General features: G+C 34.1%; 1 protein-coding gene across 3 annotated transcripts in view; it reads left to right on the forward strand.

Annotated features, from left to right (window-relative positions):
- The first annotated feature begins 7,859 nt into the window (after nucleotides 1-7,859).
- LOC149559510 (RNA-directed DNA polymerase (reverse transcriptase)) overlaps nucleotides 7,860-19,892 on the forward strand; it is a 75,907-nt gene continuing 63,874 nt past the window's right edge. Inside the window, exons 1-2 of one of the 3 annotated variants that reach the window (XM_089833421.1) lie at nucleotides 7,860-8,085; nucleotides 8,169-11,630. In XM_089833421.1, the coding sequence (XP_089689547.1) occupies nucleotides 8,022-8,085; nucleotides 8,169-10,609 (2,505 nt within the window). In that variant the 5' untranslated portion in view covers nucleotides 7,860-8,021 and the 3' untranslated portion in view covers nucleotides 10,610-11,630. Of the gene's footprint in view, nucleotides 8,086-8,168; nucleotides 11,631-17,458; nucleotides 17,756-19,892 lie in introns of those variants that run through there. The other 2 variants (XR_016365174.1, XR_016365173.1) reach the window with 2 other exon arrangements.

A 19,892-nucleotide genomic window follows, 5' to 3' on the forward strand; every position in this document is an offset into this window, starting at 1 on the left:
GATAGTTGGGTGATAGGGTTTTTGTCTAAATCTTGCTTCCTTTATTTTGGTATGCATCTACTTCTAATCCCTTCTGGGTTGTTTGATCTGATAACATTTGAGGATTTTCTCTCATTTAAGTTCTTACATTCTGCTTTGCATATTTTGTCTTCTTGAAGAATGTTACCTGTTCTTCTAGGGTTTCTCTCTATTTTTTGCACTTTTTGTGGATGTGAATTATTTCTATTTGGAATGAAATGAACTTGTTAGTGGATTCCTACTTTTCTTTCTCTTGTGCACTATTTTTCATCCATTATTGGCATTAGCTTTGACAATGATCTAAATCAAAGATTGGGCTATTTCTTTCTTGTCTAGATCATTTTCCATTTGGGTGTTGCTAACTAAGATCCTGGGGTTTTAGCCAATTTTTTGGTTCTAACCTCATGGAGTTTCGTGAGTGCTTCAAAATTGTTGTAGCAGCGCACTTGGAGATTTATCTTTGTGCCTTGTTGATGCAATTGGAGGCCTTCTTTTTGTGTGATTTGGTTTTTACCAAATGTTGTCTTAGGGTTTAAGCAAGTTTGCCTTGCCTTTTGTGTTTTTCTTGTAGCTTGATTCACTTTGTTTGTTGTCATATTTGCAATAACTCACGATACCTTGTATGTATTTTTCACAATGTTTATAAAACTAGAAAAAATGACAAATATTTATTTTAATTAGGAGAAAATTAAAATAAAATAATATTAGTTTTAGATAACATTTTTTATCTTCTTATATTTGTATATCTATTTATATATAATTTTTTTTTTTTTTTAATATTTCTTTTAGTTTGAGATTTTTTATTTATTTTTGCCTCTATTTATGTTTCTCTTTAGTGTTGTTGCATGCATATGTTAATACATGTATATGTATATGTACATGTTTATCTATATGTAAATTCTATTTCTTTTTTTTTTTTTTTTTATAGTCATTAGTTTTAGATCTTATTTTTTTATTATCTTTAATTTGTATTTATATATACTTATATAATCTTCTTTATTATTTTAATATGTATTTTGTTTTGAGATGATATTTTTTTATTATCTTATATTCATGTTTTTCTTGAGTGTGTGTGTGTGTGTGTGTGTGTGTGTGTGTGTGCATGTGTGTGTGTGTATTCCCTCAATTTATTTAGTGTTATATTATATTATATTTCCTTTATTTTTATTTCTCTTATGGGCTTCTATTTAGGCTAAGGGTTGGCATCATCTCTTTAATTTTTCTTGTGGTTGTATTCCTTTGAAATGTCTAATTACTTTTCTTGCCTTTCTTCTCGATTATTATCTTTTATCTTTTTTCCTTTCCCCCTCGTTTAACACATTTCTCTTTTGGCCTTTTTATTTCCTTTAGGAGAGGTTGGCCTACACATATTTCTTTCTTTTCATAACTATGGCTTTCTTGTCATGATGATGGATCCCATAGTGTGATATGAAATGTTGATGATTAAAAAAATACACAATTGAATCCATAAACTATTTGGTTTATTGAAATGGATTGTGAAAATTCAGTACTGTTATAAAAAAATATATCTCCTCCCACAAATATCCTATTGGCCAAACTAAATCAATACTTAAAGTAAAAAATAAACTAATTTAAAAATTAAAACTTCAATTACAAAAATATTCTATTGACTAAACTAAAAATCAATATTTAAAGTAAAAAAAACTTAATTTAAACTAGTAGTTGCACATTTTTGTACGTGCAACAATAAGCCAATAAGAGTGATATATTTAATGGGATGAGAATTTGATCAAAAAACATACTTCACAAATTTGCTTCCATTCCATTAGATGACATAAAATTTAATTTTTTTTTTAAATTTAAAAGAAAGAGCAAGTAACATTAGCCCAACAACACATGTTTAGGTCTCATGAGGATATTATTTCATATTGTTGAAAATAACATCTTATTGACAAGCTAAAATTTGCATATCCATGCAAATTATCATGTATTTTTTATCTCATTTTTAGATTGTATCTTAATATGTGTACATATGCAAATGATGTTGTCTTGCCCACAGTTTGGCTTATTCCCCTAGCCTTTGTTTATACCTATATACACATAAATAAATCACACATGTTTATGTTAATGAGTCTTCAATAACATATTATTGACAAGCTGAAATTTGCATATCCATGCGAATTCTCATGTATTTATTTGCTCAGTTTTGGACAGTATCTTAATATATGTATAGATACACAAATGATGTTCTTGTGCAGAGTTTAGCTTATTACCCTAGCCTTTGTCTATCCATACATACATTCATATATTTAGCCCTAACTTACCCTTACACAAAAATATTGTTATATAATTGGATATTATTGAAACAATTAAACAAATATTCATACACTAACTCCTAGGACTTGGCAAAATTTAAATTTAAAAATGGGCCAACTCAATTTTTTTTAAAAATGTTTTTGCATTGAGTTGATAATATTTACATTACATCACTTTAATCAAAATTAGTCTTTCAATGCAATTGTACATACTATTAGCCTTAAAATATTAAAAAATAGTTGAGGAAGTGAATATAAGTTAGGAGAATAATAAAGAGAAACTCTACATTACGTAGGATGAAATCTAGATATAAAACAAACCTCTAAAACTTAATCTTGAAAATTTAAAAACAAATAAAGTATAAATTTGACTAGGGTTTGTAAGGCTTCCATCTGAATCCTTTTCTTTTTTCCACCTATCATATCGCATTTACTGTGGGATTTATTCTAGGTTATAATGGCCTCAGCCTTCTTCGGCCCAATAGTTGTTGTTGGTGTTGGAGCTATTGCTATTGGCAAGAATGGATCCGCTGAACAAACACCCACACAAGTTTGTCCCCAAAGTGTTTCACAAGGTAATTCCTCACCTGATATTATTTTCAATGTCATGGAATTTGATAGTGCATGTACTTGGTTAGAATAACAAACCTTGATTGGTTATTTTGTGGGTCATGCTCCTTCTGAAAGCATGTTGCGTGAATGGGTTTCCAAGGTTTGGACACCTTAGGGTGTCCACCTTAAAGGTGTCCAAAGCCTCACCAAGGGCTTTTTTCTTTTTCGCTTTGGCAACCCTAGCCATATTGAACATGTGTTTGTTTGAGGTCCGTCCTTGGACTATTAGGTGTTCCCTACTTGTCTTCTAGCGATGGTCTCATAATTTTGTTGTCTCTGATGACCGTAAACTCAAGGTCCCAATGTGGGTCGAGCTCCCTAGGCTTCCCATTCCATGTTGGTCCTTCTTGCAAGCTATTGTGCAAACTATTGGTAAGGTCATCTACATTGATCCGAACAAGTTTTCTAATGCTTGGCCTCAATGTAGGGCTTGTGTTGAGGTCAACCTATCCAGGGACCTCAAAGAATCTTTGGAAATCCATTTAGGTTGTCCACCTTCACCTAGAATGTGCTTTACCTGAATCTTCCAAACACTTGTTATAGGGGCTAGTCTACGAAACACAAGATTAGGGATTGTCCCTTGCTCAAACGAAATAGTCAACTAGCCTCGAAAGCCAAACTAGCTCCAACTACCAAAAAGGAAGAGTGGACTATTGTTGTAAAGAAGGGAAAAGGCACTGCTTTGACCAAGAGAGGCTCTTTGCCTCCGGATAATGGTCGACCCAGCTCAAGTCTAGTGCCACCAACCTCTTTGGTCCCTTTTCTCATGGCTTCACCCATTTCAAACCTTGGTGCTCAGGGTACGATGGACATTCATACCCCAAAATCTCTCCCCATATGGGTTCAAGCATTGCAAGTGGATTCAATGATCTTGTCACAATCCCTTTGTCATTCACGCAACCTAGAAGGTTAGGACGAGGTTTCTGATAATCGAGAAAATATATAGTGGGTCACCTCTCGTGGTGATCCCTCATTTGATTTCTCTACATTTTTTGTATAACTTCTCCTCTCTTGGGGATGAGGACGACATGCATGTTGTGTTATAATGAATTGTCTCTCATGGAATGTATGGGGACTAACAAACCTCCCTAGAAAATACTATGTTCGTGATACCAGACATTAGTTTGGTAATCTTGATGTTCTATGCCTTCAAGAGGTTAAATTTGTTGGGTTTCTTCTCAATTCAGCCTGCCATATTATTTGGCCAAATAGTGCCATATTTTCTTCCTAGCATGAGGTTGGCTAAGGTGGTGTAGTAACTCTTCTCTCCCCTTGTTTACTTTCTTTAGTTATTTCACATGGTTCTGACCCCATGCAAATGATTGTTTGAATTTTGCTATCTTTATAGAATCATTCCTTTGATATTGTTAATGTTTATGCTCCCAGTGATGCAATTGAGCACTCACACCTATGGTGTTGTTTGGTGGATCATCTGTCACCTATCGCTTGGCTTGTTTGTGGGGACTTCACTATTGTTGAGTTGGCTTCTGATAAGGAAGGGCTCTTGCCTTTTTGATGGTTAGCTGGTGAAAGAGAAGCCTAGTTCTACATGTGTAATAAGATGGGCCTTATTGATCCCAATGCTAACCATCGTTGGTCTGGTGGGGTTTGGCATACTTGGTCCAACTTTCGAGCAGGTTTTAAAAGGGTGTTTAAGAGGTTGGATAGGGCCATGCTTACTACTTAGTCCTTTTTTTCCTTCTCACATGAGTGTGAGTTACCCGTTTACCCTTTATTAGATGTGACATTGTCAAACCATTTCCCTATCCTTTCTTCCATTATTTGCCACATAGCTCAGTCCCATACTTGTAAAACTTAGTTTTATCTTAATATCTCCTTGCAGTCACATCTATCCACTGTTGCACACATTCTTTGTGTATGGAACCTTGAGCCCCAACCCCACACCTCTATTGGGTGGATTCAATGGTGGAATGATGTCATCTATCATACTGCGAGATTTTTGCAAATCTCTTAACAAAGTGGTTCTAATAGGCATATTTCAAATCTCCTAACAAAGTCCTTACTTTATTGTAAGTGTAAAATACTTTAACAAGGTAAGACCTAACAATCTGAAACACTTTTAAAAGAGCAAACCCCTCACAAGGTAGATCATCTGATATGATCAAAATTGTAACCCTAACATGTTAACTTTATTGTTGCAATAGTGAAGATTTGTGGGTTTCATCCCCACCCCAGTTTTACCTTCATATTGAAGTGTTTCCGGGTAACCAACAACATTGTGTTATGTGTTGATAATATTCATGGATGTTAGATAGATTTCATTTGAGAATTACATGTTTATTTTTATATGGTACAAGATTTGAGATATGAGATGGATCATGTGTGAATTATTTTATTAGACAAAGTATTAAAGATCCTAATTCACCCCCCTCCTCTTAGTATCTCGTTTCCCAATAAGATTTTGAACAGTTTGTTTAGTAGTAAACAAATAGATGAAATTTTATTCGTGCCTTGATATAATTGGGAAAATTATAGGGCAAATCCATGAGCATAAAGTAAACAAGAGGTTAGAGGACACAAACTTTGAGGGTAGAGGTAGCGATCACCTTCATTCTCTAAAAACTTTCCTTAGAGAATTCAATCTTTATGTAGAAATGGTAGATAGTATTGTATATTTAAAGCACGTGCAAGAAACAGAGGCATATATTATGATATATTTTATATAACAAAAATTGTCAAAAGTACTTTACGATCCTAAAGTGAATGTAATCTAGAGCATCTAGTAGCTTTCCAAATCTGCAATAATCCCAAAAAAACTACACATTCAAATTGAATTTTCTGTTACAATATTGACAAAAAGCGGTAAATATTTCACACTTTATTATTTCACATGAATCCAACATTTTCTTACATAAATTGGTTCATATAATTTGGAGGCAACTTAGTCTAAGTTTGGTCTTTGACTTCTACAATCTAAAATCTAATACCAAATAATTTTTTACTCGCCAACACAAACCCAAAGGTTGTATACTATGCGATTGATATCATACTACAAGTTTCTAAAATTGGTTTACAATTACAATTTGCACATATTATTTGAATTAGCTAATCAACTGATGCCACTAATTATTATCAACTTGCTAAGCACAAATCTTTGAATCGATTGATAGAATCCCTTTAATATAAACCAATCTCAACTTATATCAATTTAAAAATACCTTAGAGAATGCTATCATTAAAGGAATTAGGTTCTCCACTAAATCTGATATATGAAGGAATGAATCTTTATGGATTTAAATATTAATAACCATTTTTAAAAAAGTTACAATAAATAGAATCACATAACTTATAAAGCCTAAATCAGAGCTTTGGAAAATGTATCGGGTTATACCCAAGTACATTTGAAGAAATTGATGAAGAAGTACCAAGAATTAAAATTGTGAAAAGGCAACCACAAATGTTTACAAAGCATAAACATATCTTAAACTAGACTTTGATGTTAAGATTATAAATCAAAGCCTTATCATTCAAATCAAATTATAGGAAAAGGTCCCTGGAGTCTTCCAAATCCACAATCAATGGATCAACAAACCTAATATCAATGTAGATAAAGAATTTCAAAACAAGATTATTGCATGTAAAAAGGGGTCAACAAGAACATGCAATCTCAAATGGATACACATATTTGATTTTCGATAGCATGGATCAAGGAGATGAGCAATGAAGTGCATAAATATGATATGATAAAGTATTTAATAAAATGCTTGCACCATAGGCAACCCACATTAAACTTTTTATAAAACAATTAAATTTATAATGCAAAAATAGGGTCATTTCAATGAGACTATAAATGTTATCTAAAACCTTTTTCCAAAATTATAAATAAGAGGCATTTCAGTGAGACTGAAAATGCTATGAAAATAAGATGCTCAAATGTACAATCTTATTCCAAATTATCAAAAGACACCCAAAGTGATTTTATCTATAGAATAATAGAAAACTCACCAGATAGAGTAAGGATTGCACAACCCCTTCAAACCATAGCCATTACCACCACTACAGAAGAATTTTTCATAATGCTCAAATGAAGAAATTGAAAACTCCAAATAGCTAGACAATTTAAAAGCATGACAAGCTAAAAATACTTCCCATGAAAAGGAAAAACAAAGGCAAATGGAAAAACAAAAAACAAAGTGATCTTTATGGAATGGGGAAAATTAAAAGAAATAAATATAATAGAAAATATACAAATAATAGAAATAAATAAATAGAATAGAAAGAATACAAACAATATAAATAAATGATAATAAAATAATGAAAGTGACTAACAAAGAATAGGGGCTCCAGTGGCCGACGATTTTGGTGAATTTTAGCTCTCACATATAAGTCTATCAACTTAAAAATAAATTAAAATAATTTAAAAACTAAAACTTCAACCACACAGATATTCTATTGACTAAGTAAAGATCAATATTTAAAGTTTCAAAAAAATAATTTAAAAAATAAAACTTCAATCACTTTTAAAAATCAAAAGTTAAATAAATAAAAGAAAAATATGAATTAAAAGTGAAATAAAATTAATTATTTTTCTAAATATATAGAAAAAGAATAAGTGTTAAAAGTGAAGATAATTTAAGATTCATAAATTAATAAATTCTAATGTAAATAAATTAAATTATAAATGATTTTTAATTAAATTAAAATAATATTTTATTTTTTAAAAATAAAGACTAATAATAATTAATTAAGTTAAATAAATAAATTTAAAAATAAAAATTAATAAAGGAGATAATAGAAATAATAGCTAATTAAACTAAATAAATAGAAATATTTAAATAATGTATTGAGAAAAAAAATAAAGAATTAGAAGTAGTTAATGAAAATCCATATCATTTTAGGAAAACAAAGTTCATTATATTCATTATATTTCAATTTTCAATTTTTATTATTTATAATTAATTAATAATTACAATAAATGGTCCACTTTGGTTGCCGCACAGACGTTACCCTGATTGCAGTACCACTGCTCAGCAAATTTGGAAGGCACGGGAACACCAGATCAATTTTAACACATCGCACTGTTAGAATTGCCTGCACGATGTACTGGCAGTCGAACTCCTGACCAAGGGAGGAAATGAAAAGGAAAGCAAGAAAATGGGAACCCTGGGCCGTTGTATAATTTACAGATTGGGAAAGCCAAAGCCAATCTTTAAACAAGGTATAGTACCCTGAAAACTATATTTCGAACACTTTCAAATCATTAAATTTACACTTCACTCACCTAATATTTTTCATTTTCAGATAGGAGTTTGTTTCATTTTATTGCCTTAAGAACACCAGCTGTTAGGGCACGGATGGATAAAATAACGTATTTGCAATATAGAAGACCAAAAACCACTACGGTTTTGCCGGCCAAGAACATTGTACTGAGAACTCTGAGCCAAGACAAATTCCAAAACCTTGTCAAAAGAAGGCTCAGATATCCTAAATGGCATAATCTGGTTGAAAACGTAATAGCCAGGCCACAAGTGTTGTTGACTGCCTATGAGAAGCTGAGTGTCAATTCTAGTACAAAGGTGGATGATATAGTAGCCAGGGCTGCCAATGATGGCATTGATTATCTATGGCTGAAACACGCCTCAAAACAGCTCAAAGAGGGGAACTTTGATGTGAAGGGCTGCTGTGTAGAAGTGATGCCACTTAGGCGAAAAGGGGAGCCATTGGTTCTTCCTAATTTGAAGCTTAAAGTGATAATGGAGGCGGTGAGAATGGCCTTGGAGGCAGTATACGAGCCTCGCTTTGTGAATTTTGCATATGGTGGGCGAGTAGGGATCGGGCGACATACTGCTCTACGATACATCAAGAAATATGTGACTAATCCAACTTGGTGGTTCACCGTTGCATTTGAGAAAGAGAAGTTTAATTCAGAAAGGGTAGGGATACTTGCTTCCATTTTGGTGAAGAAGATAGAAGATAAATTGCTCGTTGATCTTATATGCAGTTTCTTTCAAGCTAATGTATTGAACTTAGAATTTGGAGGGCTTTCTCTGGGACGCGGTTTCCCTCAAGAGAATAGTCTGTGTTCTATGTTAATTAATATTTATCTGGATTTCTTTGATAGAGAGATTGAGAGTGTTCGGAGAAAAGTTGATGAAGAAAATCTGGAGAGAAGGCATGGGAGTCAAACAGGAGATCCTACGTCACTAGTATTGCCCAGGGAATGTGTGTTGAATGACATTCAAAATATGGAATCTATGTCTTCACTTAGGACGTGGGTGCAAAAGAAAAGACTGCGGCAGAGTTCAGAAGAATTACCCGTTTTCTTTTACAAACCTATCAAGGTTTATGCTTGTCGCTATCTGGATGAAATTCTAATAGCTTCTTCAGGGTCCAAAGGACTTACGTTCGAGCTTAAAAAAATACTAGTTGAATTTCTAGAAGGAAATCTGAAATTGAGGGTGAATCAATCAAAAACAGCCTTACACAATGCCATTGAAGAGAAGATAGAGTTTCTAGGAATGGAACTCCAGGCTGTTACTCGTTCTAAATTATTTCCTCCAATGTCAGACAAAGCAATTCGAGCTTGGAAGAAACTCATAAAACGCCGTCAGGCACGGGCTCAAGAAAAGAGGAATGCTCGGGAGACCATCCGTAAACGCATAGGTATGAAAATACTGTCACGAGTACTAAGGAAGTTGAGGGATGGTAGTCTTCGGGACCCTCAGATACCCATAGTGCCACAAATCAACAGCAACTTCAAAATTTGGGCACAAGAAGTAGTGAACACATTTTTACAGTCAACTGAAGACCGTTGGTCTTGGCATCGACAGTTCACTAGTGGTAGATTTCTGACTATTGAGGCAGTTCGTGATCAATTGCCCCAGGAGCTACTTGATGCCTATGACCAATTCCAGGAGAAAATAGACAAATATCTTAACGTTGATATAAGAAGCTCAATTATAGAAACACAAAGACACACACAACCAGAGGATGAAAATAATGCAGAGCAGACAATCAAGGATCTAACAAAATTATGCATAAAAATCCATGCGCCAATGGAGTTGCTAAGGCAGGCCCTTAGGCTTGGTGGTTTGATAAACTCCATGGGACGACCTCAACCTATAAAGTTACTCATTCCTCTAGAAGACGAGGAGATAATACTATGGTATGCTGGCTTGGGAACCAGATGGTTAAACTATTTTTGCTGTTGCCATAATTTCAAAATGGTGAAGAAAATTGTAAATTATCACTTGAGGTTTTCTTGCATACTCACTTTAGCAGAAAAACATGAAACGACAAAACATGAAGCCATAAGGCATTATACCAAAGATCTAAAACTTGCTGATATGGACGGACTTGAAGAAATATACTTTCCCCTAGAAAACAAGATAAAAATGATGGGTGACCAGAACCTTGCTGATCCCAGGCCTGCTGATGGTCTTCTTTGTTTAACATTTATCAGAATGCTTTCTGATGGAGTACATTCCAGATGCTGGGCTCAATGCTGTAATAAGACTGATATTGTGTTATATCGCATACGTCTCCTTCAATTTCGGCAGAATATAAATCCATGTGATGAAAAAAGGTGGGTTTTTGGATTAGGTGCCATTCATGGAGCTTTAGACAGAAAGTGCCTACCACTATGTGCGGAACACAGCAAATATTTATTCTCAGGCCAACTCACACTGCAAGATATTGACTATTCATTTATTCCAACTTCATGCAATTTGGCACTGATGTAATTCAGACATCATTGTCTCATATTTCTCAGACCATCTAACTGGAGACATGGTTCAGAAAGAACTGTATGTGAACACAATCAGCACATACTTCAGCGATTCAATATATCATATCTATTTTGTTGGCATGTGTGTTCTTTCAGGCTGTCTGTCGGTTAGCATTTAGTTTGGTAGGAGGAACAGTATCAAATGAAAATGTAGGAAACACATTCCTCTGTGTACCAGCTATTATATTGTGCAAAATTTAAATGAGAAGACTACAGGATCTTATGAAATACAGATGAAAGATCAAATATCTAGACTCTACTGGCAATGATAATGATCTAATATGTTCGAACGACTTGGGATTGGCCTTGAACATCTTGATATATTACATTGGAGATGAATCTGAAGGAGATCTTGTATTGTCTTGCACTGTCTGTCAGAAAATCAAGGACAGCTATAACTGTCTTTTTGGTTACTCCGGGGATTCTGTATCTCCATTCATCAGTTACCTGGACACTGTGTCCGCTGTAGCTCTTTTCAACAAGAGGAACTGTATAAAGATACATTGAGTCATTTCAGGTCCAGGCAATCACATCATTCTTCAGACCGATTGGTAATGAAATGAGCAATATTGCCTTTTCTTTGAGTCTCAAGCTCCTCAGTGGAATGGCAGACAGTGCATTAATTCTGCTCACGATTAAACTTGGGTAGGCCTTAGAATGATCTGTGACAGAATGAGAAATTGAAGGATGATCAGGTTTCTGATGTGAATTCTCAGTCTTTGACATCAAATTGCAAAAGAGCAATAGCTATGTCCAAGGTAGTGCTAGTGGCACTGTGGACAGCATATACAGCTTTAACTAAGATTCCAACAGCTGGAGCACATCCTTTACTTGTTTCCAGCCACTGTGAATATTTATTATCAAGTTTTGGGTTACTTTAACACTGTATATAAGAGCTATCTATCTGTTAGTTCTCAACTCTGTCCATTTATTATTCCAAGTTATGTGGAGCGACTTGTTCGGTGTTGGGCCTAGCACATCTTGTCTTTTAAAAGAAATCTATAGGGTATTTGAGCATTATGAAGTAATAATCTAATCTGTGGTATTATGTAAGCTTCTGATGTCACAGTTATGTCCAAACAATGCACTTAAATTTCTTTCTTGGAATGTTCATCCTATTTCCTAATATATCAACAATTTCATGAGCAATAAATATGTCAAAGCTCACAAATTATAGTTGGATGATACATGAAGATCCATCAGCATCGGTGCCTTAAGTAATGCAAAACCATTCTCATGGCTTGCAGTAACTATGGGTAGACTTCCATGGATTTGCGGTAAAGCAAAGCACCTCCCAGGTGCTCATGATAACTTTAATACCATTTGTACATCTGCAAGTGCCACAGAGCACTCTACATGAAGTTATACACTCCTGGAGTAAGCAGACTCCAGTAAAACATTCAAGGGTTTAGACCGTGGTCATAGCAGGGTCAAACACACTTCCAAATCAAATTGTAAAATTGCAAAATCTAACTCTTTTTCTAAGCAACACATTTAGACTTAGAACATCGTAGTTAACACAGCAATCCAGGGAGCACTAATGATGCTTGGCCTATGCCAAAGCCATCCATCAACGCATTGCACACTCACTAGCAAACGGTTCAACACCTCATAACCATTGGGAGATTGGAAGTCATGCATTGAAATGGTTCAACTACCGTAACGGTTCTTGGCTTCACAACATTTAATTTTTGTAACGCCAACAGATATACATAAGACAGAAGTAGACAAATAGGTAAATATATGAGAAAATAATAGGCGTACATCTTCCTCAAGAACATTCCATTTAGAAGCCAATTATATAAATAGTAATAATTAATAATTATTTCAATTGTATATGTCTCTCAATTTTTGCATTATCCTGTATCACAAAGCTTCTGCGTATGAACATAACTTCATCTAGATAGTTGTCCTCTAGGATTCAACCCAGACTGTGGATCAGTTGTATCAGAGTGCTTAACTTTCATCTTGCACAACCTGTCAAACTCAATCTAAGTATGTAAGCCTTTACATAAATTTATAATGCAAGAACAATCAAACTACCAACTCTTTTCAAGATGGCCAAACCAACACAAAAGGAGATACACATGATCAAGAATGAAATTGAAGAGACACTCATGGACCAGTGGAAATTTATGTTCAATGTCATTTTGACTTAATATACAACTAAAAAAATCAGAATTTGGTTGTGAACGAATATAACAGTTGACTGAATTCTGAAAGCAACACTTTTATTATGAAATTAGTACCCCATTTACAAAATATAGGCTTTATAGAGGGAGATTAACAGCTTACACAATTCTTACAAAGAAAATTACAACAATCTAACCTTGACTTCTAATGGGTGTGACATAAGTGTCTTACCTAGTTAGTTCATTGCTTGGGGGTCCTCTTCACACGTGTTACTTATGATCACTTAGGGTACAAATAGGTTCTAGGAATATTTCTAGAAGTCTTAGGTGTCTTCTGATCTTATCCTACATTCCCCGGGGACACGTCCCTGTCCAAAAAGGCCAAGTTTCAGAAACAGGGATGTCCCGAGGATAGGGGAACGGGTATGGGATGTTCCCCCCATCCCCCTTTTCTGAAAATTCCCAGGAAACGTCCTGGAAACTTGTGGGCTTCAAAAAAAAAAAATTTCGGGATGTCTGTACGTCCCAGGAATTCCTTGGAAGTCCTTGAGATAGCTGGGCATCCCCAATTTTACAGACAACATCGGCACTTATAATTTTATAAAATATTTTTTCTTTTTTAATATTAAAGTGGGCCTCTCCTTCCAAGTTCACCCTAACATGCTTATAACTGTTTGGCAGTTAATTCCTGCTATTTGGGGCCCTCTGATTAGTATTTGACAACATTACGTTAAGAATCATGGAATTAGTATTGCTGTTATAGTCATGCTACACACTCAGAATTATATAGCAGACTGTTTGCAAGGTGCTGGGAAAGTCTGAAAAGTGCATTGTAGACCTAGAACATGCATCCTTATGTCATTTTCTGGCAATACATCAGTGCTAGGTTGGTCTTGGGTTGATCTAGGTCCTTTGTAGAAGATATGGTGAATATTAGTTGCATCAAGATACCGTCTTACTATAACAGACCTATATCATGATCAGAACTCTATAGAGGACATTTTTGTATTAATATTAGTCCACTTACAATGAATTGGAAGTGTAGTTTCAGAATTAAATGATAGTAGTGTGCTTCAATTTGAAAGGTGGGTTATTGTTCTTGTTCTATTGAAAATGAATTCTAAATTATGTTCTTGAGTATATTTCAATTTTTTTTGTTATTATTTTAATATTACATGCGCATTGACAATAATTCCAAATTATGAATACATTATAGCATATTGAACATTGAGTTTGATTATTGAAATGTTGTATGTTAAGGTTCTATGATGTTTAAATGGCATGGTTTATCCATGTCTTAATATAAATGTAATGTATATATGCAAATTTTCCTATATATTGTATATTTTCGGATTTTCCCTTTATATATTTAGCCGTCCCTTTTTGTCGTCCCCCCTGTCCCAATAATCGACAAAAACTTTACCATCCCAAAAACCTGTCCCGCTGTCCTTGTTCTGAAAACTTGGGGGAACATAGATCTTATCTTATCACGTTTACTTCTTGTTTCCTAGGTAAACTGATATTTATCATGTTGAGAATCTCAAGTCATAACATTAAAACATGTCATACTTTGCAGCCCTATGGTCACCTTCACCTATTTAAACAAGGGGTTTCTTTTGTAATATTGTTTCATATTTTATCAATATATCATTTGTATTCTTTGATAGAATGACATTAATCTTTCATAGCTGGTCTAAAGTTCCCTTTCCAGCACTTATAGCATGATGACGTCATTACCTATTTCCCCTTGGTCCCATAGGTTGTCCAAGAGATTTAAGCATAGTTCCCAAACACAGACTTGGTGTGGACTGAACAAGGCTAATTTGACTCGGGACTCAGCAAAAAATCTGCAAGACTTGACAAAAACTAAGTTTTAGGGGAGTTTTGCCTTGGTCGAGTTTCTGAAGAGTCATGGGTCACTAGGACTCAACTAGGGTGACTCGACTTGGAACTCACCAGTTTTCAAAGAGTCTTGGAGAGTCTAGGAACTATGCACTTAAGGAACTTAGAGGCCATTTGGCCTAGAGTCTAGACAGTTTTGGTTGCAATTCATTCCGAGGTGATCTGAGGAAGGTTCGGGCATACTTACTATTTATACTAAGTCATTCTAATTGGACATCTAGTGGTAGTCACATGTTAATGGTAGTTGTTTAAAATCAACATGAAGTTTTATTTATCATTGATATAATTTAAATTGTGTTGATAAAGTTATTATAAAGATAAATTAATTATTTTAGTTTATTAATGCATCGTCTATGGTTTTGTGGGAAATATTTAAAGTAAATGGTCCCTTTATTTTATAATGCATTGGAGACATAAAAAAGCGTTTGAGGATTTATGTTTGAAGGAAAATTATTGTAACATTTGGATTTTCCGGGTTTAAATTAACATCTAACATACTCAAAGAATACAGTTACTACTTCGTTTCATAGAAAGACAGTTATATCATTCATGTTCATGTGAATAAGATTTACCGTTAAAAATCAGTTAAACAAAATTTCTTAACTAAAAACTTGAAATACCATCAAATGAATTTACTACAGAAATTGAAAACCACATACCTTGGAAAACTGAGATCGAAATCAAACCAAGGATGCTTCTGCAACCACCCAGGTTAGTCCACAAATACACTATAAAAATTTCACATGACGACTATCATCTAAAGACCGCTCTCTTAAAATCAAATGATAATTTCAATTAAATACCACTATATTTTAAATTAGGGCATCGCATACCACTGTATCAATTAGGGCATCATTTACCATCGGTTCATTTAGGGCTTCTGATACCGCTATATCACTTAGGGCTTCCGCTACCACAGATTTAATTAGGGCTCCCGATACCACTATATTATTTAGGGTTCTAGTCATCTTTCAATATATTAGGTCTTCAGATTCCTTTCCTTCCAATTACTTAACTGTGATAGTATCTCAAGATTAGAATATACTTATATTCGATATTCATATAAATGAAAAGCAATCCATGATTCTATCTCCAGGTGTAAAATAACAGTAACAATGAAATAACTCAATTTAATCTTACCTCCTCATAAAAGTGATATTACTAGTTTTTGTTAAACAATTGACTGCATAGCTTATCTCTGTTTGACTCACGATTGACATCTTGGGGAGAGGTGAAACATTGTCAGGGGCTTAACCACCCAACCTCGGATCACAACTTATCCCCACATGATCTCTAAGAGAAAGGTCCTCCCTACCCGGAATAGACAGGGGACTTCTAGCCATCCATTGGGCTTCCTAGTAATTAACTCACCATACAACTTGGCAGTAGGAGATCACAATAACAGAAATATGCATGAGCTATTATTTTATTCATATTAGAAATGATGAACATTGTTCGGTCATATTTGATACTAATTCATATTATTGATGATTCCTTTCTTTCACCTCATCACCCATCTCCTTGGCTTTACAGCCAAGTGAATTCCAGGTGTAGGAATCCTTAGAACAACCGATTCTGCCAATTTTACATGCATCTAGCATTTCACAATCTGTCATTACATAATTACATTCTTTAAAGATTTCAAAATTGAAGGTTTAATTAATTATTTTAAACATAACTGATTTCTCTTCCGTGTTTTTGTAGATTAACTCCACCTCTTCACCATTTCATGGCTTCTCAGCCGGTGAATTCCTCGGTGTTAATAGTATTGTGAATTTGTTCGGAAAATTGTGATAGCATGTGCATTGATGTCGATTTATAAAATCAATCAAGTTCTTAAACAATTGCCATTTGAATTTATAAATGATGTATTCTCAAGGTTACTCGAATAATAATCTTTGGTGCACTTCAGAAAACCAACAACTAGTATTATATATTTATCACAAACTACTATGCCTAGCTGGCTACGGATGAACAAAAATGACTTATGAGATATTATTTCTACCATTATGAGATATAAAAGGATCTATTTGAATCTAGACTGAGATGAATAAATTTTCTTGGCAAAGTTTACATCAGTATTATAAGTTGTAGAATGATTCTATTTATTATCCTTTGAATACGTAAGAATCAGCATACATAATGCTAAGGACTCGGTATCACAGTATCAGACTATTGATGTTATGCTTAAAAGAAATAATTTAGACCCGGGAAATCCTGATGTTACAATTATGTTAAACAGTAAAGAAAAAATTAAAGAAAAAAAGATCATGATAAAATTGCAGCCAAAAAACAAAAATCTCAAAAAAATAGGAAAGGGTAAAAAAGTGATTTGGTTTATGCCACATTGACAAAATGAATGGATGAGCTCTTAGAAAGTGTTGATGAGCTCTCTTTCACCATGCTTGGAAATATATGAGATTTATGAAATTTTCCAGAGAATTTTTATTATTGGGCTTGGAGAACGAGACCCTTTCTCAATCATTCTCTTTGGTGTTGAAAGACACAGTCTAGAGGGTTTAGAAAGGTACTATTGTCTGATATTCTTTGAATGAGTTGTTGAGAACAATTTACGTATTTGGGTAATTCCATACATGTAGTACAACACTTAAGTCCATAGAAGTTTGCTATCCATACTGAAATTGTTGTCTGAGATATTACAGAAGTGCTGTACATTGTTGGAGTTGAGTTAGAAGTGACATATAGTAGCCACAACAAGACTGTCACTGCAAATAATCAATATTGAGTTGTTGTCTCTGTTTTCTTAACAGCTTCCAGGATGGTAACAGGTCTGCAAATCATCTGGGTGTCATTGACAGGTACATGACTGCTGTTATGTTGTACTAGGGCTAGACAGGTTATATAGATCAGTCACTTATTGATTGGAGCTGCAGCTAGGTTTGGAGGTCCTTTACCAGTGCTATCTGAAGCTTCTATTGTGTATTTAGCAGCAAATATTGGTATGTTAAACTGAGCATTGACATTGCACTGAATGTACTATCATAGTTGTCAAATATGATATAAACATTGCTGCTGTTTACCAATGAAAAGAATACATTTCTGATCAATGTTGAATCACCTTATTACATATATTGTGTTGGCTATTTAACATAATCTGTAACTACTCTGCTGAATACATCATGGTTCTTTGATAAGTGATTAATCAGACTCTTTACATTCTACCAAGCTTTGGTAATCTCATTATATTCAGAGAAAAAAAAAAGAAGTCTAACAAATACAATTTGACAATAAGGGAAGCCTCTTACAGATGATCTCTCTTGCACTTTGGTCAAATGCCTAGACCTTTGGTGGCTATAATCTTTAGCCAATCTTGCAAGGTATAGAACATTCTTTACCAACTCTTATAGTTTTTGTAACGTCCCCAGTTTTGGAAATGGAATCTAATAATAAAATAAAATATATAGTATAATTAAAGTTCAATTAAGTTTGATGAATGGTCAAAAGACATAATATGAAGAGTTGTGACTCCCGACTCCCTTAAACCTGAGATATAGAAGGGATATCATTTCACTCGAGGACAGCCATGGATCATCAACATTGAATCATAAATTGAACAATCAAGGATGAAAGAATGAAAGATACAAATTAAGGAAGGATTAATGAAACAAGAAAGGAATGTGAAGAAACAAAGGAAGGATTATTTCAAAAGGCATAAATTATGAAGATTGTAACTCTTCGAAAGGGCAGACATGATGAGGAGGTTGAGGTATATATTATGATAATAGATAATCGTATATTATTAGTTAATGGTAATCTATTAGTAAACTATTGTAAATATTAGAATGTTTCTAAAATTTAGTTAGCTTTAGTTAGCTGTAGCTTTTTAAGCTTACTTTCAGCTAGAATAGAATGTTTCTATTCTTTATGATTGTTTCCTAAGGAAACATCGTTTCATTCTTTCGTATATAATGACCTCTCGGTCCTTGATAATAATAAGCATCTAATTAACCAATTACTTTGTAATATGGTATCAGAGCCAATACTTCAAATTTTTTTGAAAAATTTATAATTTCTTTTGAAATTTTTTATTAAAATTTTTTGAAATCATTTTAGAGATTTTTTTCACATAAACTTGGCTAGGGTTTCCATTTTTTGTGAAGACTTTCATCCGTTTGAATCTTGGAGATTAGTAACCAAAAAGAAAAATTGCATATGCAATATCTATGGCTAGGGTTTTCAGAGAAAAACATCACAAATTTATGTGCAACTCGAACGATCCTTGGTTCGTGTAGGATCTGTCTAAGTTGCTGATTTGGGTTCGAGGATGGATTTGGGTTCAAGGTTTGAGTTCATGGGTTCAGACAAACTTTTTTCCCATTTGGGTTCATGGGTATATATATATATATAAACACACACAAAAGAAACATGCATAGTTGCAAAACAAAGTCATTTCACAATATGAATAATTGTTGGTTGATCCTTGATCAATGCCAAATGTCAACGATAAACATTAAGTACTTGCTCATTAATCAATCTTCATGATTGTAAAGAAAATTATACATTGAATTACTAAATTGCAAAACATAAACTAGTTCATCAAATAATAAAGTTTGAAACATCATGATAGATGACAAGTGTTTAGTAGTTTATCAATAATCATCGTATCAAATGCCCTTCAAGGGTCAAATGGATCATCATAAAATGAAGAATCAGTGGCTTCATCCCAAAGTGCAACTATATCTAGATCCTCATCATTGGAACCCAAACTGGTTCCACTAGTCCCATATGCTGCTATATCATCCTCCTCAACATAAGAGATTAGATGAGTGAAATATTTTTTATTAATTTCTTTTTAGAGTTACATAAGAAAACAAATAAAAAAACACTCTTTAAAGTTGTTTTAGCCCCAAGTCCTCTTGGGTTCCTTGTGGGTTTGCTCCAACAAGGACCCAAACGAACCCACAGTCCAAACTAAGGACCCTGCCCGAACCCACAGCGGACCCATGGGCGAATCCAGACCCATGCGGACCCGGACCTGAATCTAAGCAACAAGGAACGAATCTGGCAACTTAGGGATCTGCTGATAAAAAATTAGGCCATTGATTGCATCTCACGCAATTTTTCCTACTCACGACTGGAAAAATCGTGTCTTTAGCCCGCACTCACGCGATTTTTTGCCAACTCGTGTCTGGTTCCTCCTTGCCTCATTTTGTGCACTCTGTCTAGCCTTTGGCGTCATTTTCT

The sequence above is a fragment of the Cupressus sempervirens genome, chromosome 5, assembly GCF_028749045.1.
Source record: "Cupressus sempervirens isolate cs-2001-9-10 chromosome 5, ASM2874904v1, whole genome shotgun sequence".
In the NCBI taxonomy this organism is placed as follows: domain Eukaryota; kingdom Viridiplantae; phylum Streptophyta; class Pinopsida; order Cupressales; family Cupressaceae; genus Cupressus; species Cupressus sempervirens.